At 34.3% G+C, this 22,080-nt stretch overlaps 2 protein-coding genes and 1 pseudogene across 4 annotated transcripts; 2 read left to right on the top strand and 1 right to left on the bottom strand.

Annotated features, from left to right (window-relative positions):
* Nucleotides 1-900: 900 nt before the first annotated feature.
* LOC109092448 (SUMO-conjugating enzyme UBC9-B-like) lies at nucleotides 901-6,003 on the top strand. 3 transcript variants are annotated; one of them, XM_042714714.1, is made up of 7 exons: nucleotides 901-1,057; nucleotides 2,143-2,219; nucleotides 2,402-2,485; nucleotides 3,277-3,349; nucleotides 3,424-3,533; nucleotides 3,624-3,703; nucleotides 5,210-6,003. In XM_042714714.1, exons 2-7 carry the CDS (start codon nucleotides 2,154-2,156, stop codon nucleotides 5,271-5,273), a joined length of 477 nt encoding a protein of 158 aa, XP_042570648.1. In that variant the 5' UTR covers nucleotides 901-1,057; nucleotides 2,143-2,153; the 3' UTR covers nucleotides 5,274-6,003. The 3 variants fall into 3 exon arrangements, with proteins under 3 accessions (XP_042570648.1, XP_042570649.1, XP_042570650.1); XM_042714715.1 differs by having other exon boundaries at nucleotides 944-1,016; XM_042714716.1 differs by lacking the exon at nucleotides 901-1,057 and adding an exon at nucleotides 1,102-1,253.
* Nucleotides 6,004-6,998: 995 nt separating this feature from the next.
* Nucleotides 6,999-10,274, bottom strand: LOC109045695 (interleukin-9 receptor-like). The gene is made up of 7 exons (XM_019063529.2): nucleotides 10,159-10,274; nucleotides 9,891-10,066; nucleotides 9,671-9,810; nucleotides 8,622-8,790; nucleotides 8,436-8,526; nucleotides 8,293-8,359; nucleotides 6,999-7,542 (listed from the first exon to the last, which is right to left on the bottom strand). Exons 1-7 carry the CDS (start codon nucleotides 10,272-10,274, stop codon nucleotides 7,270-7,272), a joined length of 1,032 nt encoding a protein of 343 aa, XP_018919074.2. The 3' UTR covers nucleotides 6,999-7,269.
* Nucleotides 10,275-14,653: 4,379 nt separating this feature from the next.
* LOC109045153 lies at nucleotides 14,654-21,991 on the top strand (annotated as a pseudogene).
* Nucleotides 21,992-22,080: the final 89 nt, after the last annotated feature.

The following is a 22,080-nucleotide window of genomic DNA, read 5'->3' as shown; positions in this document are numbered from 1 at the left end:
AAGCTATATATTAAAAATGATTTTTAATCTAAATAAAATAAGCTTAAACATTTTGTTTAAAATTTAAAAAATAGTTAGCAATTTTGCTTTGGCAACTAACTGAAATAAATCTGTTGAAGCACTAAAGTGACTAAAACTTAAAAATAAAGCTAAATAGAAATATTAACAGCTAATAAAAATGACAGAAGCATATAGCAAAATTACTAAAACAAATTAAAATTAAAATGAAAACAAAATAAAAGCTAATTCAAAATATTAACATACTATGATAGCATTTAAATAATATTGAAATATTGATTGGAAATTCATGAGGACAATATATTTACATATATTACCGGTTTCTTATTTCATTTAAACTATTCTAGATTAATTAAACTCAACTCAATTCTACATTCTACACTCCACCGTGTGGTGAAGAAAAAATCAGTTTACAAAAATAAATAAAATGTTGGTAACAAAACAGTTGCAGGTAAACAGGTTTTTATTTAAATGTATTTATTTTTTTAAATATGTATGGCTAGAAAACCTGCCAGATTACTAGCCATCAATGTTTCGTTAAACTGTATTCTGCATTTTGTTTATTAATTAATTTATTTATATATTTGCCCTGATAGATAGATAGATAGATAGATAGATAGATAGATAGATAGATAGATAGATAGATAGATAGATATAGATAGATATATAGATAGATAGATAGATAGATAGATAGATTTTATTCTGGTACTGTCCCTTTAAATGTTAGACGTCTAAAGGAATGCCTGCTCTTAAATGTTTCTACAAGGGTAATGACAACGTCTCATTTTCCTAAACATATGGCGCCTGTAAGTCGAAGCTAAAATATAATCAATTCGATCGGTTGAACGGCCAGCATTCACGTTATTTCAACCGATCGCGAATTTTCCTGCAGGCGATCTGCGTGTCGTGCCGGCGGTCCTGATTAGACTGCTTCAGAACCGAATGTGTTTTCGGGAGGGAAACTTCACAGCTTCGGTTCCGAGTCGGACACGATTCGAGTAAGCGGTCCCAGAAGTCGAATAACACTGGGATACACAAGGTTAGGCGGTTCTGTCGGTGTGTTCTTTTGTTTTGCTGGCCGGTAGACGCTCGCGTCGGTTTTGTTTGGAATGGTTGCTGTGTGAACGCGCGCTCGCGTCAAAGGAAGTCGAGTTTCTTTGTCCTGCGCGCTCATGAACCGCGTTCCAGCGCTCGACTCCATATTTATTGACATTTTATGATGTCATAACGTGAGGGTAAAACCTTCCTTGATTATGCTTTCATAATATAGAGTTAAGATTCCATAACGTCACAGTGTAGAACGAACTTCTGTTATGATGCTATCATGAGTACTTCAGAACCTGTATTATGACGCCATAATCTATCTTATAAACTTAATAATGCGAGAGAATCTACTATACATCATAATTTATACTTAAAACTTTTATTATATCGTTGTAATAGAAAGTTAATAACCTCAGGTTTGATTGTGGTGTTTATGAAAATTTGGTTGATTAACGTTACATACTGTGACGTCAAACCTTTAATTGTGATGTCATACTGTGCTGCTCCTGAGATGTTCCAGGTCAAAAATGTTTAATTCAATCTTATCAACTTGTTTTCTTTGATTTAGTACAGGTTTTGCATCTTTGATATAAGCTTATACACCAGTTTTTTAGGGAACATTGCCAAAATTATCCACAAATAATGTTTATTTATTTATTTTTTCTCAGATAAATGAGGTCTGTGATCAGTGTTTAGAGCTTGTATTGTATTTACTATTATTTGAAGCACTGGCACAGGTTATCCTGGAGCTACCATATTAGGAAAATTATGAATTTAAAAACTCATTGTGAATTAAACCGGTTTAGTTTACATGGTTTTATATTCACCAACATGTGAGTTATGCTTTATTACTGGCAGAAATTTCCTTGATGTATTCATTTTAAATGCCTGCTAAAAATTGGTTTGGCTTGCAAAAAAAGAAAAGAAAAAAGTTTTAGCATAAAAATTTCATGTGCATCTATCACGGGCAGGTTTATATAATGGGCACTATAAATATTCTAAATATTCTATGCATAATGTAAATATTCTATAAGAACTATATATATTCTAGTTATACACTAAATGTGTATTTCTCCATAGGATCAGTGGTCATGTCTGGCATTGCTCTGAGTCGACTTGCACAAGAGCGCAAAGCATGGCGGAAAGACCATCCATTCGTGAGTAACCCTTATATTCTTTTAATAAATAGACCTGCAATCCACACAACAATCAGTTTAATCCTGTGCACACTTCTGGATATACAGTACAAAATAAACCTTTGTGTGAACCCTAAATGAACCCTATGCACTGTGTCCTCTGGTACTCAGTTAGCACTTTTGTCTCGATAAAATGTCCCCAGGGGTTTGTGGCTGTGCCGACGAAGAACCCTGACGGTACCATGAATCTTATGAACTGGGAATGTGCTATTCCAGGAAAGAAGGGGGTAAGATTATATGTTTAAAGGGATACTCCACCCCAAAATGAAAATTTTGTCATTAATCACTTACCCCCATGTCGTTCCAAACCCGTAAAAGCTTTGTTCGTCTTCGGAACACAATTTAAGATATTTTGGATGAAAACCTGGAGGCTTGTGACTGTCCCATTGACTGCGAAGTAAATAACAGTGTCAAGGTCCATAAAAGATATGAAAGTCATCGTCAAAATACTCCATCTGCCATCAGACGTGCAATCTGGGTTATATGAAGCGACAGGAAGAATTTTTGTAAGCAAAGAAAACAAAAATAACGACTTTATTCAATAATTCAATAATAACACGTAGAAACAGCGCATCCTTGTGGCGTGGATGATACAGAAGAGCATACACAGCATACGGTGATATGGAGAGACACAGAGGAGACCGTTAACAAAGGAATTGTTGAATAAAGTCGTTATTTTTGTTTTCTTGGCTTACAAAAAGTGTTCCCGTCGCTTCATATAACCCAGATTGCACGTCTGATGTCAGATGGAGTATTCTGACGACGACTTTCATACCTTTTATGGACCTTGACACTGTTATTTATTTGGCAGTCAATGGGACAGTCACAGGCCTCCCGGTTTTCATCCAAAATATCTTAAACTGTGTTCCGAAGACGAACGGAGCTTGTACGGGTTTGGAACGACATGAGGGTAAGTGATTAATGACAAAACTTTCATTTTACGGTGGAGTATCCCTTTAAGTTTAATTTGATTAATCCGCTGTAGCATCATGTGAGATCTCTCTCCATCTCTCTCTAGACTCCATGGGAAGGAGGTCTGTTTAAGTTAAGGATGCTGTTTAAAGATGACTATCCCTCATCACCCCCAAAATGTGAGCTTTGCACAGTGATATTCAGTGCTTGCTGTCTGAATCAAACCCTCACGAATGCTTGCTTCTCTCCGTAGGTAAATTTGAGCCTCCGCTGTTCCATCCGAATGTTTATCCGTCAGGAACGGTGTGTCTTTCCATCCTAGAGGAGGATAAAGACTGGAGACCTGCCATTACCATTAAACAGGTCCATTGAAACTATATTTCTCTCTAGTCAGTTCCATTCTAGTGCGTTGTGTTCTGAAATACTCTTTTATAATAACCCCTCTTCCTTCAGATCCTGTTAGGGATTCAGGAGCTCCTAAATGAACCGAACATACAGGATCCGGCTCAGGCGGAGGCGTACACTATATACTGGTATGATAAACACACGCTCAGAGTTAAAGCACAGTGATTACGGTACTTTAAGTACTGTGCAGATCCAAGATTTAGTCAGCATTTTAAAATAGATCATCACAAGTGGTCAATTTGAAATGCTTCTCACAGGCACCAACAGAAATAGTGCTCTTAATGCCAGCTGTGTGAGAAACACTCACAAGAAAGTGCAGGTTAGCATATTGGTAAACTAACAATTTGGTAAGCACAAAGATGCACAAACAAATATTGGGATTCCATAAAAAAAAGAAAAAATAGAATATTAAACCCATTTCCACTACTTGAGTTAATATGAAACATATTATGTTGGTTAAATGTCATAATTATGACTTTTCTTCTCGTAACTTCTACTTTTTGTCATAATTTTTATTCTCATAATTTCTAATTATGTCAATTATGACATAAAAAGTAGAAATTAGCAGAGAAAAGTCATCATGAGATTAAAATCAAAATTATGAGACAAAGTCAAATTTGATAAAAGGTCATTGAGATTTTTTCCCTTTTTTTTTATAAAGACCTTGTGTCATAATTATGCTATTTATCTTAATTTAGACTTTTTGTGTCTTAATTATGATGTTGTCAATTTTGGCTTTTTAATCATAATCTATACTTTTTATATCCAAATCTTGGCTGTCAATTTTGACATTTTGTCTCATAATTATGGATTAGTGAGTCAACATTTTGTCTTTTCATATAATTTTTAGTTTTATCTCGGTTATGAATATTTTTGCCATAATCGATTCTCAATTTTAACTTATAATTTTGTGATTTTATTTCAGTTATGATTATTTCATAATTTTGGATTAGTATGTTAGAATTTTGTTTATATATATATATATATATATATATATATATATATATATATATATATATATATATATATATATATATATAATATATATATATAATTTTAGTTTTATCTCAATTTTGAATCTTTATCTCATAATTGTGGATTAGCGTTTCATAATTTTTGCCCTTTTTTTTTTATCTCATTTTGACTCATTATCAACTGTCTATGTCTTCATAATTAGACCTTTCAATTATTGATTTTTGGAAAAGAGATACTAAGTAATGATTATGAGATTAAAAAAGACAAAATTATGATATACTTTTGTCTCGTAATTATGACTTTATATCTTTATAATTTAGACTTGTCGTAATAAATTTACCAAAGCATGATAATTTTCATTATGTGGAGGAAATATTTTTTATTTAATATAACTATTTTCTATGAATACTTTATTCAGTATAAGCACAGATACCATTGAGGTGCATTCTGGGATTGCCTTATACACAAATGATGAGTGTAGAGCTGTTTAAGATGTGTAAGGAAGTATTATTTTGCCTAGTCTTTGGAACGCCTTTTACTTTGGGAACACACTTATAATGGCGCCTTATAATGTTCCCTAGATAGGCAGCTCACTAGTTTCATTACAGCGAGTGTGAAATGTTTCTTATAATGATCGCTCTGTGTGTTTTTGTGTGCAGTCAGAATAGAGTGGAGTACGAGAAGAGAGTTCGTGCACAGGCCAAAAAATTCTCCCCGTCGTAAGCGAGACGGAGGGCTGGAAGAATGGAAAGAGGGAATATGTGAATACTCATGCTATCCTCTGATCGGGACTAAAAGGACTTAAAACATGACGTCTGTGCCATCGACCCCGAACCCTTCCCCTCCACCACAAAACATCACACTCTTACACACTCTTCATTTGCTCTCCGTTTCCTAAAGAACGCAGTCACCAATTCAGTATCCACAGGTTTTGTTTTGTTTCAGACCGGCTTGTAAGAAATCACATTCACAACTTCAGTCTTCGATCAAAAGCAGACTGTTGGGATTTTAGCTCTTTATTCATTTGGCGTGTTTGTCTGTGTGCGCTTACACTTGTCATTTTATTATGTTCGTGAAGCTTTGTTTTCCCTTGAGTGAGTAAGAGAGTGTGTGTGTCCCGCGTGGCTCTGGTTAAGGTTGGTTTATTACGTTACGTGTGTGGGATAGTGCCTCATGGTGAAGTTTCCCCCAAGAATGCTGATCTAGGACCAGTTTCCACTCCATTGGACGTGTTTGTATTTGACCAGCCGCGTGGTCTTAGATCTGTCTAGGATTGTCTAATGCTGATTCGTCGAATAAAGTCCAGAATAATTGCTCAACTGTGAGCAGCAGAACCAGAGTCCAATTCTCTTAAACATGCTGTACATGGTTTCTTGTTTGTTTGATGGGAACATGTGTCCTGTGTTCACACTGATTGTGTCTGTATGTTTAATAAAGCTCTTTCTATAAAATGCGTCTGCAGACTGTGTGTATGTGTGTCCTGATCAGACGCGTTTCTTAAATATCAGATGTGTTCTTGAGTTTAAAAACAGCTCGATGGAGGGGTATTTAAACTTTGCACAGCAAAATAATGCTCACAGCTCTCTAAAAGCAGAAAAAAGGTGAGACTTGACAGCCAAAGTAATTCTTGATGCTAAATGTTAACTGAGTTGATATACCAGAGATGTTTCATGCATAATGCATTTTTATTTATAAAGCATTAATGATAATATAAACATTCATGATTACAAAAAGCTATAGAAGTGAACTAACGGCAGCTTCAAATATAAAAATAAAACGCAAAGTACAGAATAAAAAAATATGGTAAATTAAAAAATTGAGATGAAACAAGAATTTTTCAACTTCACAAATAAGCTTGTTAGTTTTTTACTTTTTGCCCCTTTGTTTTAAAGTCATTTTGTCTTTTCAAATATCTTATTATATACTATACACTTGATTATTTTACATGATTTGTGGCTATTTGCATATACTGTGGTTGAGCTATTTAAGTATTAAAGCAATTAGCAGATAATGTATGCGTGGATATATTTATGTTTATGCTTTTGTGCAAAGTGCAAAAGCACATGCTGTATATTAGCATATTACGTAATACATGAAGATGAAAATACATTCATTATTGTTAAAATTTTGCCTTGTTTCCAAACTTGTGCCACATATACACTAACATTCAAAAGGGGGTCAGTAAGATTTTTAAATGTTTTTTAAACTTTTATGCTCACCAAGGCTGCATTTATGTGATGAAAAATACAGTAAATAATTATTTTTTTTTTAAAATATTGTGAGATATTATTACAATTTAAAATAACTGTTTTCTATTTGAATATATTGTAACGTAATTTATTTCTATGATGCAAAGCTGAATGTCTTCAGTGTCACATGATCCTTCAGAAATCATTCTAATATGCTGATTGGCTGCTCAAGAATTATCAATGTTGAAAAAAGTTGCGGTGCTTAATATGTTTACATATATATTTTCAGGATTCTTAAGTAAATAGGAAGTTTATTTGAAATATTTGTAACTTTTCTAACTTCTTTGGAAAAATAAAAAATCCTACACTCTAAAAACTGCTGCCAAGTTTGGGTCAAATGTGGACTAACCCAACTTTTGGGTTAAAAATTTAACCTAACAGTTGGGTTAGTCCATATCTGACCCAAAGTTGTGTTGAAACAACCCAGCATACTGACCCCAAACTTTTGAACAGTGGTGTGCATGCATATGTTAGACTGCATAAATGTGTGAATTGGAGAGTGTGCAGTAGTCCTCACTGCATGTGATGCTTCCTCTCTCAGTTGTGACAAAATCACGAATCCAACAGCCTGAGTCGACCTCTGAACCCACAGGAGACTCACGCTCGTTGATCTCTCCCATTTTCTCATAGTCTAAGGTGGTGGGTTGAGGGGGCGTGTCTGTGCTTTCTGTCAGAATGTCAATCTGGAGAGACTCCTCCCCCTGCATTACGTCTCTCATCTCACCTGACCGCGTTGTACAGATCTGAAAATACACCATTAACAGTCATGTATTAGAACAACTGTTTCCACCCACGCAGATCTTCAGATCGTCTTAAATCTAACACTAGAAATCAACTAACCATCAAAAGTCATGCCAAACAGTGCAAGAAGATGTTTTTAATTTTCTATTAACTTTAAAAGATGGACGCTTTTTACAGAACACCAACAGATCACACCCAAGACTTGATCTTAGATGCCAACAAAATGGCTTTACATTTCAGAAACATCAAATTTGAATTGTTTTCTAAATTAATTCTGTGGTCTTCGAATTCCAAAATGGGTTTGCAAAGACCATGTTTGATATCTTATATCTGATAAGATGCCACAAAACCGTATTTGATATTCTTCTCATATCTGATTTGTAAGGTTTCCTATCATCATTTGACAGTGATGAAACGATTAGTGTTATTTTAGTAATATTTACAAACTATTATAGTATTTATTAATTTTTTTTTTCAGTTTTTATTTTTCAGTTTTTATTTTAAATTTAAGTTTTAGTAAGTTTGTTTTGCATCTAATATTTATATTATATGATTCAGTGTTTTGAGTAAATTATTTAATGAGTCATTCATAAAGAGATTTAATGGTTTCATTCTTGTATGAGTGTGCATATTTAAACAAACCGGTTGAGTGAATGATTCAGTGATTCATTCCTAAACTGCATCCGCACTTTTAAGAAATTGTCAGAGTGAATGATTACATTTTTTTTTTTTTTTTTTTTTTTTTTTTTTACCTGAACATCCACATCCCAGTCTCTGAAATAAGGGGCTGGTGAAGGTATATAATCATTCTTCCTCCATCTGCAAAACAAGCATCCATCATTTAGTTACATGAAAACAGAAATCCGATCTTTTCAGGATGCTGTAGATATCTAACCTGGAGTATGGGATACAGAACAGAAGGACCAGCGGTAATGGCACTAACAGAAGATACCAGGCAATAGGGAAAGATCCTCCTGGAGTCTCTTCTTAAACACACAAAATGAGATGCATCTTAATCACAGTATGTAATATTTATAGTTTCTTCTTAGCAGTTGTTTGAGTGTTATGTAAACTGACTCACTGCGAATGTCCCCTGATCTCCAGTGTAACGCAGGGGCCCACAGACTCCACACGCCTTTATAGAACACTTGATCTGGCCGCGATCTCAAACGCATTGTGTAATTTGTGTGAGGTTCAAATCTAGACTCGTCCACAAACACCTTCTGTTCAACAGCTTCTACCTCATACAGCTGAAACACAAACATGTGTCATTTGGAACTTAAAGAACTTAAGAGCACTTTCAAAGTGCAACCTCAGGAATTAGTGACGTGTAGCTTGACCATGATACTGGATACTACTCATACTGCCTATTAGTACTTCTCTCGTGATGTAAAATAGACACTTGTTGTGAGATAGGGGTGTTAACAGAAATTAATAGAAAATCTCACATTGTTAATGCCATGGTTTCATGTTGATTTTAAAGAAACAGTTTAGCCAAGAAAAAAAAAAAAGAAAAAAGTTGTGTGCCGAGTTTGAGTCTTGGCTTGTGGACCTTTCCTGATCACCCCCCCATCTCTCCCCCCACACTTCCTGTCTAGCTACTATCCGATCAAAAATAAAGGCAAAAATGGCATAAATAAAAAAAAAATAATAATAAAAAAATTGATTCAAAAGTTTTTGATTTATGGAAAAGGCAACCTCAATTTTTTTTTAAATAGTGTTATTATTATTATTTTATTTATTTTTTAAGACAAATTAAATAAACACTTAATTTGTCAATTAAAAAAATATTTATTTCCATATTTCACTTGCTAAAATAATAATTTATACCGTCATTTTATTTTAAGTTTCACTCTTTGTCCTCCTCAGTACTGGTTCGATAAAGGATTTGAAAAAGTCATTTCAGAAAAAGAGCAAGCTATTACATTTTTGATGCCTAAAGACTATACATGACTACTAAAAGTTTTATTCTTTATTATAACATGTACTTGTGAATCATGCACAATAAAACCAGGAACGTTTGATGAAATAGTTCACCCAAAATCCGGGGGGAAAAAAGAGGAAAATTTAGAAGAACGAAAATAATATGGAGTTTTGACGAATATTAAAACTTTTAAAGCAAGCGCACACCTTGTGTTGACTGTAAATGCTGAGCTGGTACTGAAGGTCGGGTATGGATAAACTGTCTGCGTCATATCCGCTCTGCCACTGGAAAAGAGCCCCATCTTTCTCCCAGAGCAGTGACAGGTCAGATGGAGGGACTGGACGAACTATAACACACACACACACATCAGTGAGCATAGCTGTGGTCTTGCCTGCCTCTGAAATGCGTGCAGCTGCATGCTCTTACTGTGTTTACTAGGCATGAAGTCAGCATCAAGTACGACGGAGAAGTTGTTGCCATGGTAACCGGAATGAAGTGAGATGCTGTAGCTCTCCACATCGTTGAAAACCACATGCGGTGATAAATCCAACTCACACAGTAACGACTGTTCTCCCATCTTCAGTGCGCAGTCATAGCGTTCGCTACACAGAAACAGAGTCGTTTACAAGCAAGCATGCACGCGATATTCGTGATTTGACTGACGTGTGAATGCGATTCAGTGCAGTATTCTCACTCATATGTGCTGAACTGCAGCCAGTAGGACGATTCATTGCCCAGAGACTCAGCCGAGATGTTCAGAGAGCAGGTGATATTGGATAAATAATTACTGAGACACTCCAGACTATACATAAAAACTAAAATAGATATATAATAATGTGTGTGTGTGTGTGTGTTTGTATATTAATGTGTGTGTGTGTGTGTGTGTGTGTGTGTGTGTGGTTCTATATATATATATATATATATATCTATATATATATATATATATATATATATAGTGCATATAATATATAGTGCATATAATATATAATGCATATTTTAAGTAGGCCTATATATAATTATTTATATATGTATAATTGAATAAAATAGTGAGTAGAAATTCTTACCCCAAGTTATAAAATTCACCAAAATATCAGAAAAACACACCAATGTGAGGATGAAAGGAGAGCAATGCATGTTCTCTTCACGCTGTAACAAATAAATATAAAAAAAGTGACAGATCAGATGTGTGTGCTAATTGTGATTTTTTTTCAGTTTTTCCTACCACACAGCATTACTTCACTGTGAATTTTAAATTAGGCTACAATTAATTTAACAAAGCACTGAACATAGCAGGGTGAATGCAATTAAACTGAGCCCATTGTTGGACACTGAGAAGACTGATTGTCAATTTATCTGAATTCAAACGAAATAATTTCTGATTACAAAGAGTCTGTGAACTTAAACTTAATTTACACGCTACTAAACTCCCACCTTCTACTGAAAATTGCATCGCTATAAACTTCATTTCCTTAATGAAAACTACAAACACACCTGGCAGAAAAAAAAGCATGTGACGTGCTATTCAAATACAGTATAATAAAAGTGATTGAAAATCTACCTGCAGTCGCTGACTGTTGTTGTTTCTGGTTTCACACGCACACGAAAGAAAGCTTCAGTTGCGCACCTCTCTCTCTCTTTCTCCCTGTCTCTGCAGCTGCCTGTTTTTTTGTCAGCCTTTTGATGAGACAGTCTACCAGTCATCCGATCTGTTATCAGATTTGATCTCTCTCATTATCTCCAATCTTTTCACACTTGGGCATTCAGATCAGCAAATTCTCTGCCACGTTTCAGACGTTTACTAACCGATATCATCACACTTCTGCTGGATGAGAGCCTAAACAACTTCATATACGATCCTTTTAACCTTTTAGCAGCTTCCTTCGTTTTCTGTTTAATTATGAACATCTGTCAAGTGTGTATGGATGCATGTGCATATGATATTCAACTGTATCCACATACTGTACACTCGCGTAAAGCGCGCGCCTAGCAACTGGCTGATTTTCATTTTTTATTACAAAATGTAACTCTATTATCTTTTTTAAAATTTTGATATTTAAGTATATTAATGTATCCGCATATATATATACTCGAGTAGAGCGATACCTCAACTATATCGTCGCAAAAGTCAACTAGGCCTCCCAAACTCCCAACTCAAGAAAGTTGGATATAGACGTATATCCATTTTTTTTTTACGCATAAATACAGTAAATGCTTGTATAGGGTGATGCATGTCAATCAAAACGTAGCAAATCTCAACTGCTTCATTGTTTATCGTCGCTAAATGTGAATAAGACATGAAACTAGGTCTAAAAAATATTATACATTAAAATCATGATTTTAAACCTGCTTTGAAACAACATGTATTGTGAAAAGCACTAATGTATTTGACTTGACTTGGCATGTAATGCTAAAACAAGTCATGCGACAAGAGGGCTTTTAAAATAATTGTTGTGAGTCAATAGTTCAGTTTTAGACACACATGTGTATGGTTTATATTATTATCATTGATGTGATAGTTAAAGTTGAGGTTAAATGTGAAACTACACACTTCTTAACACCACGCCCACGTTGATGCGAATCAGACGAGGCCTATATTTATTCATGCGGCTTTGGAGGAGCTTTAGTGATGGCTATAGCTTCGTTTTGTCTGTTTTGTGCCTTTTGACTCAATATTCTTGCAGAAGGTCAGACACAACAAGGTGTTATAAAGAGCTGTTTTTTCCATACTGAGTCTAGTGCCTTTCCGATTAACAGCAGTTTTGCAGTGATGATATCAGATCAGCCTTTCTGAGGCCCTGAGGTGTTCAATCTGATTGGTTGTCCTAAATAACATCTATGGATGACAACACCTAATGCTGCCTTTTGATAAGTGCTACCCAGACGTCCTAGATTCAAGCGTGCCCTACAAAGTAACAGATGTCTTCACAAATGAGTCTTGCAAAGCAAGTAAACACATGGCAGACGGATGGTGCCAGTATTCAGTAAGCGTTGTGCCAGCATGCCAACACTTTAGTGAACTTACTATCACTTGATGCTTAGGCATTATGTGCCAAGCCATGTGCTTTGGTTTGTGGTTTTATCTTAAAATCAGCAACTGAGACATGAAAAGAACAACAAAACCTGGTTTGATTTGACGGTTTACACAGGGTCGGCAGTGTTTGTGCACAAATGAACAAGCTCTAAATATGGAATATATTAGTTGTAAGATTGTCTATTTGTGATTGAATATTTGTAATTTGTGTATATATTGCAATATTCCAACACATTATCAACAAGACAAATTTTGTCAATATCTTAAAGCCAAAAATGATAATTGCTATTTTTTACTTGTGTTGTTCTAAACCTGAGTTTCTTTCTCCTGTGGAACATAAAAGAAGATATTTTATAGAATGTTGGTAACCAAACCATTTCGGCACCCATTGACTTCCATTATATTTTTTGTCCATCCAAGATGCAGATGAGTTGGTTTCTTCATCAGAAAACATTTAAAGAAATGTAGAATTTTGCATCACTTGCAGTGAATGGGTGCCGTCAGAATGAGAGTCCAGCTGATAAAAACATCACAATAATCCACACCACTCCAGTCCATCAATTAACATCTTCTGAAGTGAAAAGCTGCATTTTTAAAGGAAACAAATGCATTATTAAGATGTTTTTAACTTCAAACCACCGCTTTTAGACAAAATAACGAGTCCTCTATCCATAATATTGCTTTCTCCAGTGAAAATGTTGTTTTGCCTGAATCAAGAGAGAAATCTGCACAGCACAGTTTACAAGGAAAACAGTCCAAAACAGTTTCAAACAAATATATGGATGGGTTTTGATGTGAAAGGACAACATGAAATCTACTTTTTCACTGGAGGAAGTGGTATTATAGATTATGAACTCATATTTTGGCAAGAAGTGATGGTTTGAAGTTAAAAATGTCTATTTGTTTCTTACATATACAGCTTTTTACTTCACTAGATGTTAACTGATGCAGTGGAGTGTTGTGGATTATTGTGATGTTTTTATCAGCTGTTTGTACTCCCATTCTGACGGCACCCATTCACTGCAGAGCATCCACTGCTGAGCAAGTGATGTGATGCTAAATATCTCCAAAGAAAGAAACTCATCTACACCTCGGACGGTCTAAGGGTGAGTAAATCTTCATTTTTGTATGAACATGAATGTATAATACAATATTTTCCACTGAACATTTCTTCTTAAGTGTAGTTGTGGGTGAAAATTACCCAATCTGATATTGTCAACACTTAATATCTCTTCAACAGAAACCGATTGATTCTTTTGATATGTTTATGAACATATTATCTGATGTGGTTCTGGGAGTGTTGCCTTACAGGAACTTTGGGGAAGATAAGGACAGGAAGTATCAAAACATGCTGAAATGAATAAAAACAAGCTGAGAGAGTAAAAACAGCCGTTATTTCATTTCACCTATAGTGCATACTTTGTTCAGTTTGAAAATATGGACCACAACAGGACCCAAAATCACACTACTAAGTAACTGAACTTCTAAATTTAAATGGAAAGCAAAGCAAAATAAAAGCATTGCATGCTTGTCACAGCAATAATGTTAAATAATTTTAATTAAATAAAAAAAGGAGCTCAATAAAAGATAAAGAAAAATTATCAGGCTGATAAAATTACATGTCTGTCTGCCTTTTTTTTCGCAAACAAGCATAGAGAATATGATATATAAGTAAACACCAAGGAGCCCGAAAGAAAGAAAATGTTTGCAAAGAAAACACTCATAATCTGCATATATTGTGCACTGTGATTTGAAGGGAAGATATTGGAGCATTTGACCTCAAACGAGAGTGTAATTCAATAGTGTGTCAGCAGGAGGCAGCAATGAGCTGATAAATAGATAGATAAAATCAGCTGCGTGAAGGCACCAAATAATTAGTACATTTATATATAAAATGTAATCAGGTATGTGTTTTCAATTTCTACAGTGAGTCTAATTAAGATTAAACAGGCATTTTTGCGTGTTAAAATATATTCAGCAGGATGTACATTTTAACTTGTCATTTTATTTTATTTTATTTTATTTTATTTTTTGTTTTACTTACGTCACCCACCCGAACTACACGAGATGCAACACAGCCACGTCACTCAAATCGAAAGTTATTTGAATAAACTCACTGTAATGCACGTATTTATGTTCATTAACAATCATAATAGTTGTCTAAATCCGTAGAGGGACGTCTATACACAGTTGTTCTATTTCAATAAGTTCTGTAAAACGCGTTTTATCTAGTAAACGCTTCAAAAGCGGAATGATTCTTCGCCGTATTTTGTCACCGCCGGTCAATATTAGGACAAACGCAACCAGGAAGCAGTGGACAAACACTGAAAACATAAATTGTTTATCAGTTTTATTCTATTAAGTTAACGCTGGAGGAAGCGATCGCACTGCTTGAACTGTATCTCGTGGTCATGATTATATCTTTCTCATGGGCTGTGTATTTCATGTTCGTGTCTAAGGCTGGTGTGGGCAAGAATTATGGAATAGACTGGTGAAGGTCTGCCGGAGAGATTGCATTTGAGTAAACAGAGCAACATATACACCGCTAAACACGTTCATCGTGTCGTTTTTATTCTCTGCAGATGGTTTGGACTCTTTGAGACGGTGAGTCTGGTTCTGTAGAGTCACGTAAGGCGTGAAAATGGACTTCTCCAAGTTCCTGGCGGATGATTTTGATGTGAAGGACTGGGTGAATGGAGCTTTTAAACTGGTTCAGAAAGAGGCACCTGGTAAAACAGACGCTCACGCCTCTACTCTGGTCATGAAGCTGCAGCTGTTCATTCAAGAGGTCAATAACTCTATAGAAGGTGAATGAGAACTCTTTCTAATGATTGAATGTCATTGCATTGTCATCTGGTGGGTGAATGTTCGTCTCCTCTGCTCACCAAAGCTGGTTTTACTGGCTCAAAAATACAGTAATATCGTGAAATATTTTTACAATTTAAAATAACTGGTTTCTATTTGAATGTATTGGAAAATAAAATGTATTCCTGTGTTGCAAAGCTGAATTTCCAGCATCGTTACTCCAGATTTCAGTGTCACGTGATCCTTCAGAAATCATTCTGATATGCATTCTTGCTGAATGAAAGTATTAAGTTCTTATAACGTATTCTGTTTGGTCTGTGTGTGATTGATTGTGTGTATGTGTGCAGAGAGCAGCAATCAGGCCCTGCAGAATATGCCGCGTGTATTGAGGGATATCGAAGCTCTGAAACAGGAGGCGTCTTTCCTGAAGGATCAGATGATTTTGGTTAAAGAGGACATTAAGAGATTTGAACAGGACACAGTGCAGTCTATGCAGGTATCAATAAACACACACACATTCAGATCACTTTTTTAATCCATGCTGATTTTTCCTTTATGCAAATATGGGATATATAGTGTGGTGTGTTGATGTGTGGCAGGTGTTGGTGGAGATTGATCAGGTGAAGTCCCGAATGCAGTTAGCAGCCGAAGCGCTACAGGAAGCTGATAAATGGAGCACTCTCAGTGCCGACATCGAGGAGACTTTTAAGACACAGGTGACGAGCCGCACATCTGTCTTCACGCACTTCACATGAGTGTGGATGCTGATCTGAATGTGTTTGTCTGCAGGACGTGGCTGTGATCAGCGGTAAACTGACCGCCATGCAGGGAAGTTTGACGATGCTGGTGGACACACCAGACTACAGTGAGAAGTGTGTTCAGCTGGAGGCTCTGAAGAACCGTCTGGAAGCTCTGACCAGCACACAGATCGTCTCCACGTTCAACTCGCTGGCTACAGGTGCTGCTATACATCAGGTTTATGTGTAAAGGAACCACATTCTTTTTCAAATTCTTTTATTCAGCAAGTATGCATTAAATTGACCGAAAGTGTCTGTGAATCTATAATGTTACAAAGATTTCAAATAAATGTTTTAACCTGTTAACTGTCACCGTCCTGTATACGGACGCCTAAATTTACTTCACTATATTACAATTAAATCCTAATCTAATCATGACCAACTATATATCGTTGGAAAGGTCTAAGACTCCTAAATAGATATTTTACCAATGTTTTTTGTTAAAAAGTTATGTAGGAAAAGTAATAGTTTAATTTATGACAAGAGTGCACCCTCAAAAATCTACATCATAATAGGAGTTCTGACCTTAGTCAAAAACAAAGTATTTTTCGTTGTCTTTTTCTCTAACACACTTTAGAAATAATCAGAAATTATATATCACCTGAAAACTTAAAATCTTAAAAACTGATCCTTTGAAACCCATTTTTAAAATCAGACATTGCATTATCAATATCAATATCATGTTACAAAATGTTTTCATTCATGAATTATAAAAATTTAAGTTTGGATCGTGCACTTTACAACTCAAACCTAAAAAATAAAAAATACAAATAAACTTTTAATATTCATCAAATAATCCTGAAAAAAATGTTTCATGGTTTTCTCAGAAATAATAAGCAGCACTACTAATTGCAACATTGATAATAATCAGAAATGTTTCTTGAGCAGCAAATCTGCATATTAGAATGATTTCTGAAGATCATGTGACACTGAAGACTCACATAATGATCATCAAAAAAAAAAATCACATCACAGAAACAAATAACAACATAGAATATATTCAAATAGAAAACAGTTATTTCAAATTGTAATAATATTTCACAGTTTTACCCCATTTTTGATCAAATAAATGTAGCTTTGGTCAGCGTGAGAAACTAAAAAAAAAAAAAAAAAAAAATCCTACAGAATGTTATGCTTTCACATGTAAAGATGTTAATGTTATATTTATATATTCTGTTTCAGATCAAGCAAAGCTTTTTGTGCGAGTTTTTACCGAAATGGACAGAATGCCACAGTTACTGGCTTACTACTATAAATGCCACAAGGTACAATAATTTAATTTGAGACTTTTTTTTTTTAATATTGCTTTCGAGTTATCATGGAATTACCTGTATTAGAACTATATTACTGTACTGCACAGTTTTTAACGTAAAAAGCGTAAAAATGTTTTTGAAAAAGTATCACTTGAATGTATTTTATTAATCTTTTATTTTATTGATTATTGATCTTTTATTAATCTTGAATGTTTAATATGTTTTTGGTTGCACTTTTGTTGTACAATACGCGTATATGGAGTATATGGTATCTACATGGGTTAAGGTTAGGTTTAGGTGTAGGTTCAGGGTTAGTATTAGTTATAAACCAGTTATTGTAGTCACAATTATAAGTGCATATTATGTACATCCAGAACAGGACTGTAAAATAAAGTGCTGTCTATTATCAGTTTTCCTTTTGTTACTCACTTTGTTCTCGCCATGAAAATAACCTTGATGCTGATATGGCATTATAAAAATCTATATAATAAATGAATAAATAAACTTGTGTGTGATTAGGCACAACTGTTGAGCGTGTGGGAAAGTATCTGTCAGTCAGACGCTCCTCTGAAGCAGCAGCTGTCTGAGTTTTACGACACTCTTCTGTCCACGTGGCACACACAGCTCCAGTGGAGCAGTCAGGTACACACACTCTCAGCCACACCGCAATGTAGTGTTCATGCTTTTACTGTCACGCACACTAAGACGTGTGTACATGTGTGCGCAGGTCTTTAGAAACCCCTGTGAAGTGCTCACAGTGCTGATGATCCAGACGTTGGGGGCGATGGTGCCGTCTATCCCAGACTGCATTGCTGTGGCATTGAAGCGTTGCTCAGGTGACAGTCGTCTGGACGTGCTGTTGGAGCTCCATCAGACGGCGGCGAACTTCAGTCGCAGCCTGGAGGCAGCAATGCAGCCGCAGCTCGGTGTGTGTGTGTGTGTGTGTGTGTGTGTGTGTGTGTGTGTGTATATACACCAAAAAATCCCATCAGGCATATTTAGAACATGAATCATTAGATGGCATTAAAAGACACAGTGCAACCTTCAATTCAAATCTTTACCAACCGTTGCCACTATCCTTCAAACCACTAGGTTTTACCCATTTGTCAGCAATACGTTTTAATCATGTAAAATATAATAAAATATTTAGTATGATCACTTATTATTTTATATATTTTAATAAGTACAGGTCAGAATGAGTTTTTTTTTTGTTTAATTTCACATTTTATTTTCACTAAAGTTATTTGGAATATTAAAGTAGACACCTTATTTGCATTTAATATGCTTTTTATGTATACAAAATCACTTTTGTAAATGTAATTTGATGAAGATACTAAAAAACACTATATACATATAAGATAATATATATATATATATATATATATATACATACATAAATACATATAAATGTATAAATACATATAAATATATAAAAATGCAATATGACATTACTTTTAGGATAATTAAGCACATTACTTCTATTCTCAGTAGCTTACCGCATTGCAAAAAAAAAATCTCATTATTCTAATGCAAAAAAAATGCTAAACATTTATGTTATAAGATTTCCTTTGTAGAAAATAATTGTAAAAGTACATATTTACAGTAATGAGAGTTATTTTTTCACATATTGAGGAGAATTTGGGGAGAAATGTGCTTAATTGATTAGTTTGCTTAATTATTATGAGAATTTTGACAGATGGTCATTTATTTTATTTAAAAAATGCATTACATTTTTCTTAAAAATATGTATAATTTACTTGTGTATTTATCAAAAAATACAATATAGAATAAGTTATAACAAATAAATACACATTATTAAATAATTAAAAGTTAGTTAAAAACATGTTGTGAATATATGTGAGATTTTTCTCATGTTCTTGTCTTTATGTGTGTGTTTCAGGCGAGTGTAACCTCTTGAAGGTGGCAGAGCTGGTATCATTAAACCAGTGTTGTTTATTCCCCTTATACGAAATTATCACTAAAAATACGATTCCAGTTTACAGTACGGAGACCTAGAGGAGACAAACTTACTGATCCAACTCAGTGCTGTTCCTCTGGTGAGTGATCTTGCACCAGTACACAAAATATAAACCTTCGGCCTCCAAATACATTCAGTTTCTGGTCTAAACTAAATGAGGCGAGGCATAAAAAGGCAGGATACTGAGAAACACATTATTGTAATTATCGACTGCATGTTGTCTGATTTGCAAACAAGTGACTCTTATGAGCGATTCTTTTTAGTGAATCATTCTCAGACTGAATCAATTTAACCTATTGCTCACTGAATCTGTCTGTGCAGTTACTGAACTAACTACTTTAATAGATGCTGATAAGAGTGTGTAATTAAAGATACATATTCACAAAAAGAGTTTTATTGTATAAATATATTTTTATGCATCTTTTATTCATTGTGTGTGTTTTAGGAGCACGGTGAGGTTCTGGACTGTGTGCTCGAGCTCACACACTCGGTTCAGAAGGTGTTTGGTTTGGCGGCTGCTGCCGTTGATCGCTGTGTGAAGTTCACGGATGGACTCGGGGCGTGTGTTGTGCTCATCAAAGCCCTGCGAGGGCTTTTCAGCAAGTTATGATATTTCAACACACACATTTTACTATAACGCTCACACACAGAGACAAACACAGGTCAGCTGCGCTCTCTAGCGGATTCTCTCTTGTTCTCTCTAGTCTCTCAGGGTAACGTCGGGTTCCAGACTTTTTTCTGTCACACTTCAATCAATCAGGAAGAAGTATAAGTTGGAGGACACGCCCACATCTGAGGTGTTCACTGAGGATTGGACTGCTTTCCAGAACTCTATCAGGTGGGTGTGTGTTGTTTATATGTGATTAGTGTAAGTGCAAAGTTTTAAGTTTAAGGAAGGATTGTACAGTTAAATAAAAGTATATAAATAATCAGTTTGTTCTTTCTTCTAGAATCATTGCAACCTGTGGAGAGCTCCTCAGACAGTGTGGAGCATTTGAACAGCAGCTTTCAAACAAGTAAGATGTGTTAAAGTACAAATCTGCTTTATTAAATTGTCTTCACTTAAATTATTAAATATACCTTTAATATGGCTGTTATACTTATATAATTAATATGAAATATTATTAATGTATAAAATTATATATGAAAAAATGAATTTATATAATCATTATATAAACATCATTAAATTATTATATATATAATATATATATATATATATTATATATATATATATAGATATATACTAAAATATAAAAATATGAAATTATATTATTAATTGTATATACTAATGATAATTTACACACACACCTCTCTCTCTCTCTCTCTCTCTCTCTCTACTATATATATATATATATTATATATGTGTGTGGTGTGTGTGTGTGGTGTGTGTGTGTGTGTGTGTGTATCAGGGTTATTATCATCAACTAAAACAAATGTAATTAACTAAAATAAACTTTTTTTTTTTTTTTACATTTCCCATCTTTTGTTAAAATGCTTAAAGTGGAAGTACTAAAGAAAAAAAAACTTAATTTAAATATAAATATATATATTAGGGCTGTCAAATGACGTAATCACGATTAATCACACATCCAAAATAAAAAGTTTTGTTTACAAATATATGTGTGTAAATACCTGTGTATATTTATCAAAGTATAATATTAAATACAAACACATGCAAAATATATATTTAAGAAGAATATGTTATGGTTTTATATTAAAAATTAATTTATATTTATCCATATAAAATAAAAATACTAAGAATATAAATATATAAATGTATATACATGTAAATATTTTTGCGAAATATATAATTTATGTGTTGTGTATTTTAATATATACATAATAAATATACCCTACTTACACACCACATATATTATGTAAACAAAACTTTTATTTTGGATGTGATTACTCGTGATTAATCATTTGCACAATCTAATATACTATATATATAATATATATTATACATATAATATATATTATTCAATATCTAAGTATGATATTTATTTATTTATATATATAGACTTAAAAAAAAAAGTTGGTAAATGTAAAAAAATAATTTTATATATACTTATTTTACTTACGCTAACAAATCCCTTTAAATGCAAAAAAAAAGAAAAAAATAACTATAATAAATATATTATATACCAATCTACAACATATATATATATATAAACTAATTCAAAATCTTAACAAAAAACTATAATAATAGTTTGTGAATAATAACAAAATAACAGTTGTCTATGTGTGTGTGTGTTTGCGTAAGTAAATAATTTTATACAAATTATATAATCATTTAAATAATGTATAATTATGAAGTTTTTCCTGTCATATAACATGGTCTTCATTGTGATTGGCAGGATCTTGGGGAGGGCGGGGCGTTTCCTGTGGGAGGGGTTTAACCCCAGAAGTCTGACCGGGTTACAAGAGGGCGTGGCTGAGAGGCGGAGCCAAAAGAACCCTTGGCAGGAATACAACTACCTTCAGCAGACCAACACGGCCGAGTATAATACTGTACTGGAGACGCTGCACTCCCTCAAGGTTTCACTTCATATATGTGTGCTTTAAATGTGCTGCTTTCATATTCCTAGAAGAGTAAAACTGAAGTTTGTTTTGTGGCAGGAAAGAAAGGAACAGGAAAAAACTCAAGCTTATTTTTAAACTGAAAAACCCCTCAGCGCTCTGACCGCCGTCTGAACCAGCATGGCCAATCAAGCTGGCCGTGTTTTTGAACCTCCGTTACGTTTTATCCCTG

This window comes from Cyprinus carpio, chromosome A24 (genome assembly GCF_018340385.1).
Source record: "Cyprinus carpio isolate SPL01 chromosome A24, ASM1834038v1, whole genome shotgun sequence".
Lineage (NCBI taxonomy): Eukaryota > Metazoa > Chordata > Actinopteri > Cypriniformes > Cyprinidae > Cyprinus > Cyprinus carpio.
Note: the sequence above shows the minus strand (reverse complement) of the source record. Positions and strands in the feature narration are given on the sequence as shown.

Bases quoted from the DNA above. Each gene is read 5' to 3' on its own strand.
- LOC109092448 (XM_042714714.1), top strand. From the start codon at position 2,154: ATGTCTGGCATTGCTCTGAGTCGACTTGCACAAGAGCGCAAAGCATGG. The intron at 3,534-3,623 runs GTCCATTGAAAC...CTCTTCCTTCAG, and splicing joins CTGCCATTACCATTAAACAG to ATCCTGTTAGGGATTCAGGA. The intron at 3,704-5,209 runs GTATGATAAACA...TTTTGTGTGCAG, and splicing joins GAGGCGTACACTATATACTG to TCAGAATAGAGTGGAGTACG.
- LOC109045695 (XM_019063529.2), bottom strand. From the start codon at position 10,274: ATGTATAGTCTGGAGTGTCTCAGTAATTATTTATCCAATATCACCTGC. The intron at 9,811-9,890 runs GTAAGAGCATGC...TGTGTGTTATAG, and splicing joins CTTCATGCCTAGTAAACACA to TTCGTCCAGTCCCTCCATCT. The intron at 7,543-8,292 runs GTAAAAAAAAAA...GTGTATTTTCAG, and splicing joins ACTGGGATGTGGATGTTCAG to ATCTGTACAACGCGGTCAGG.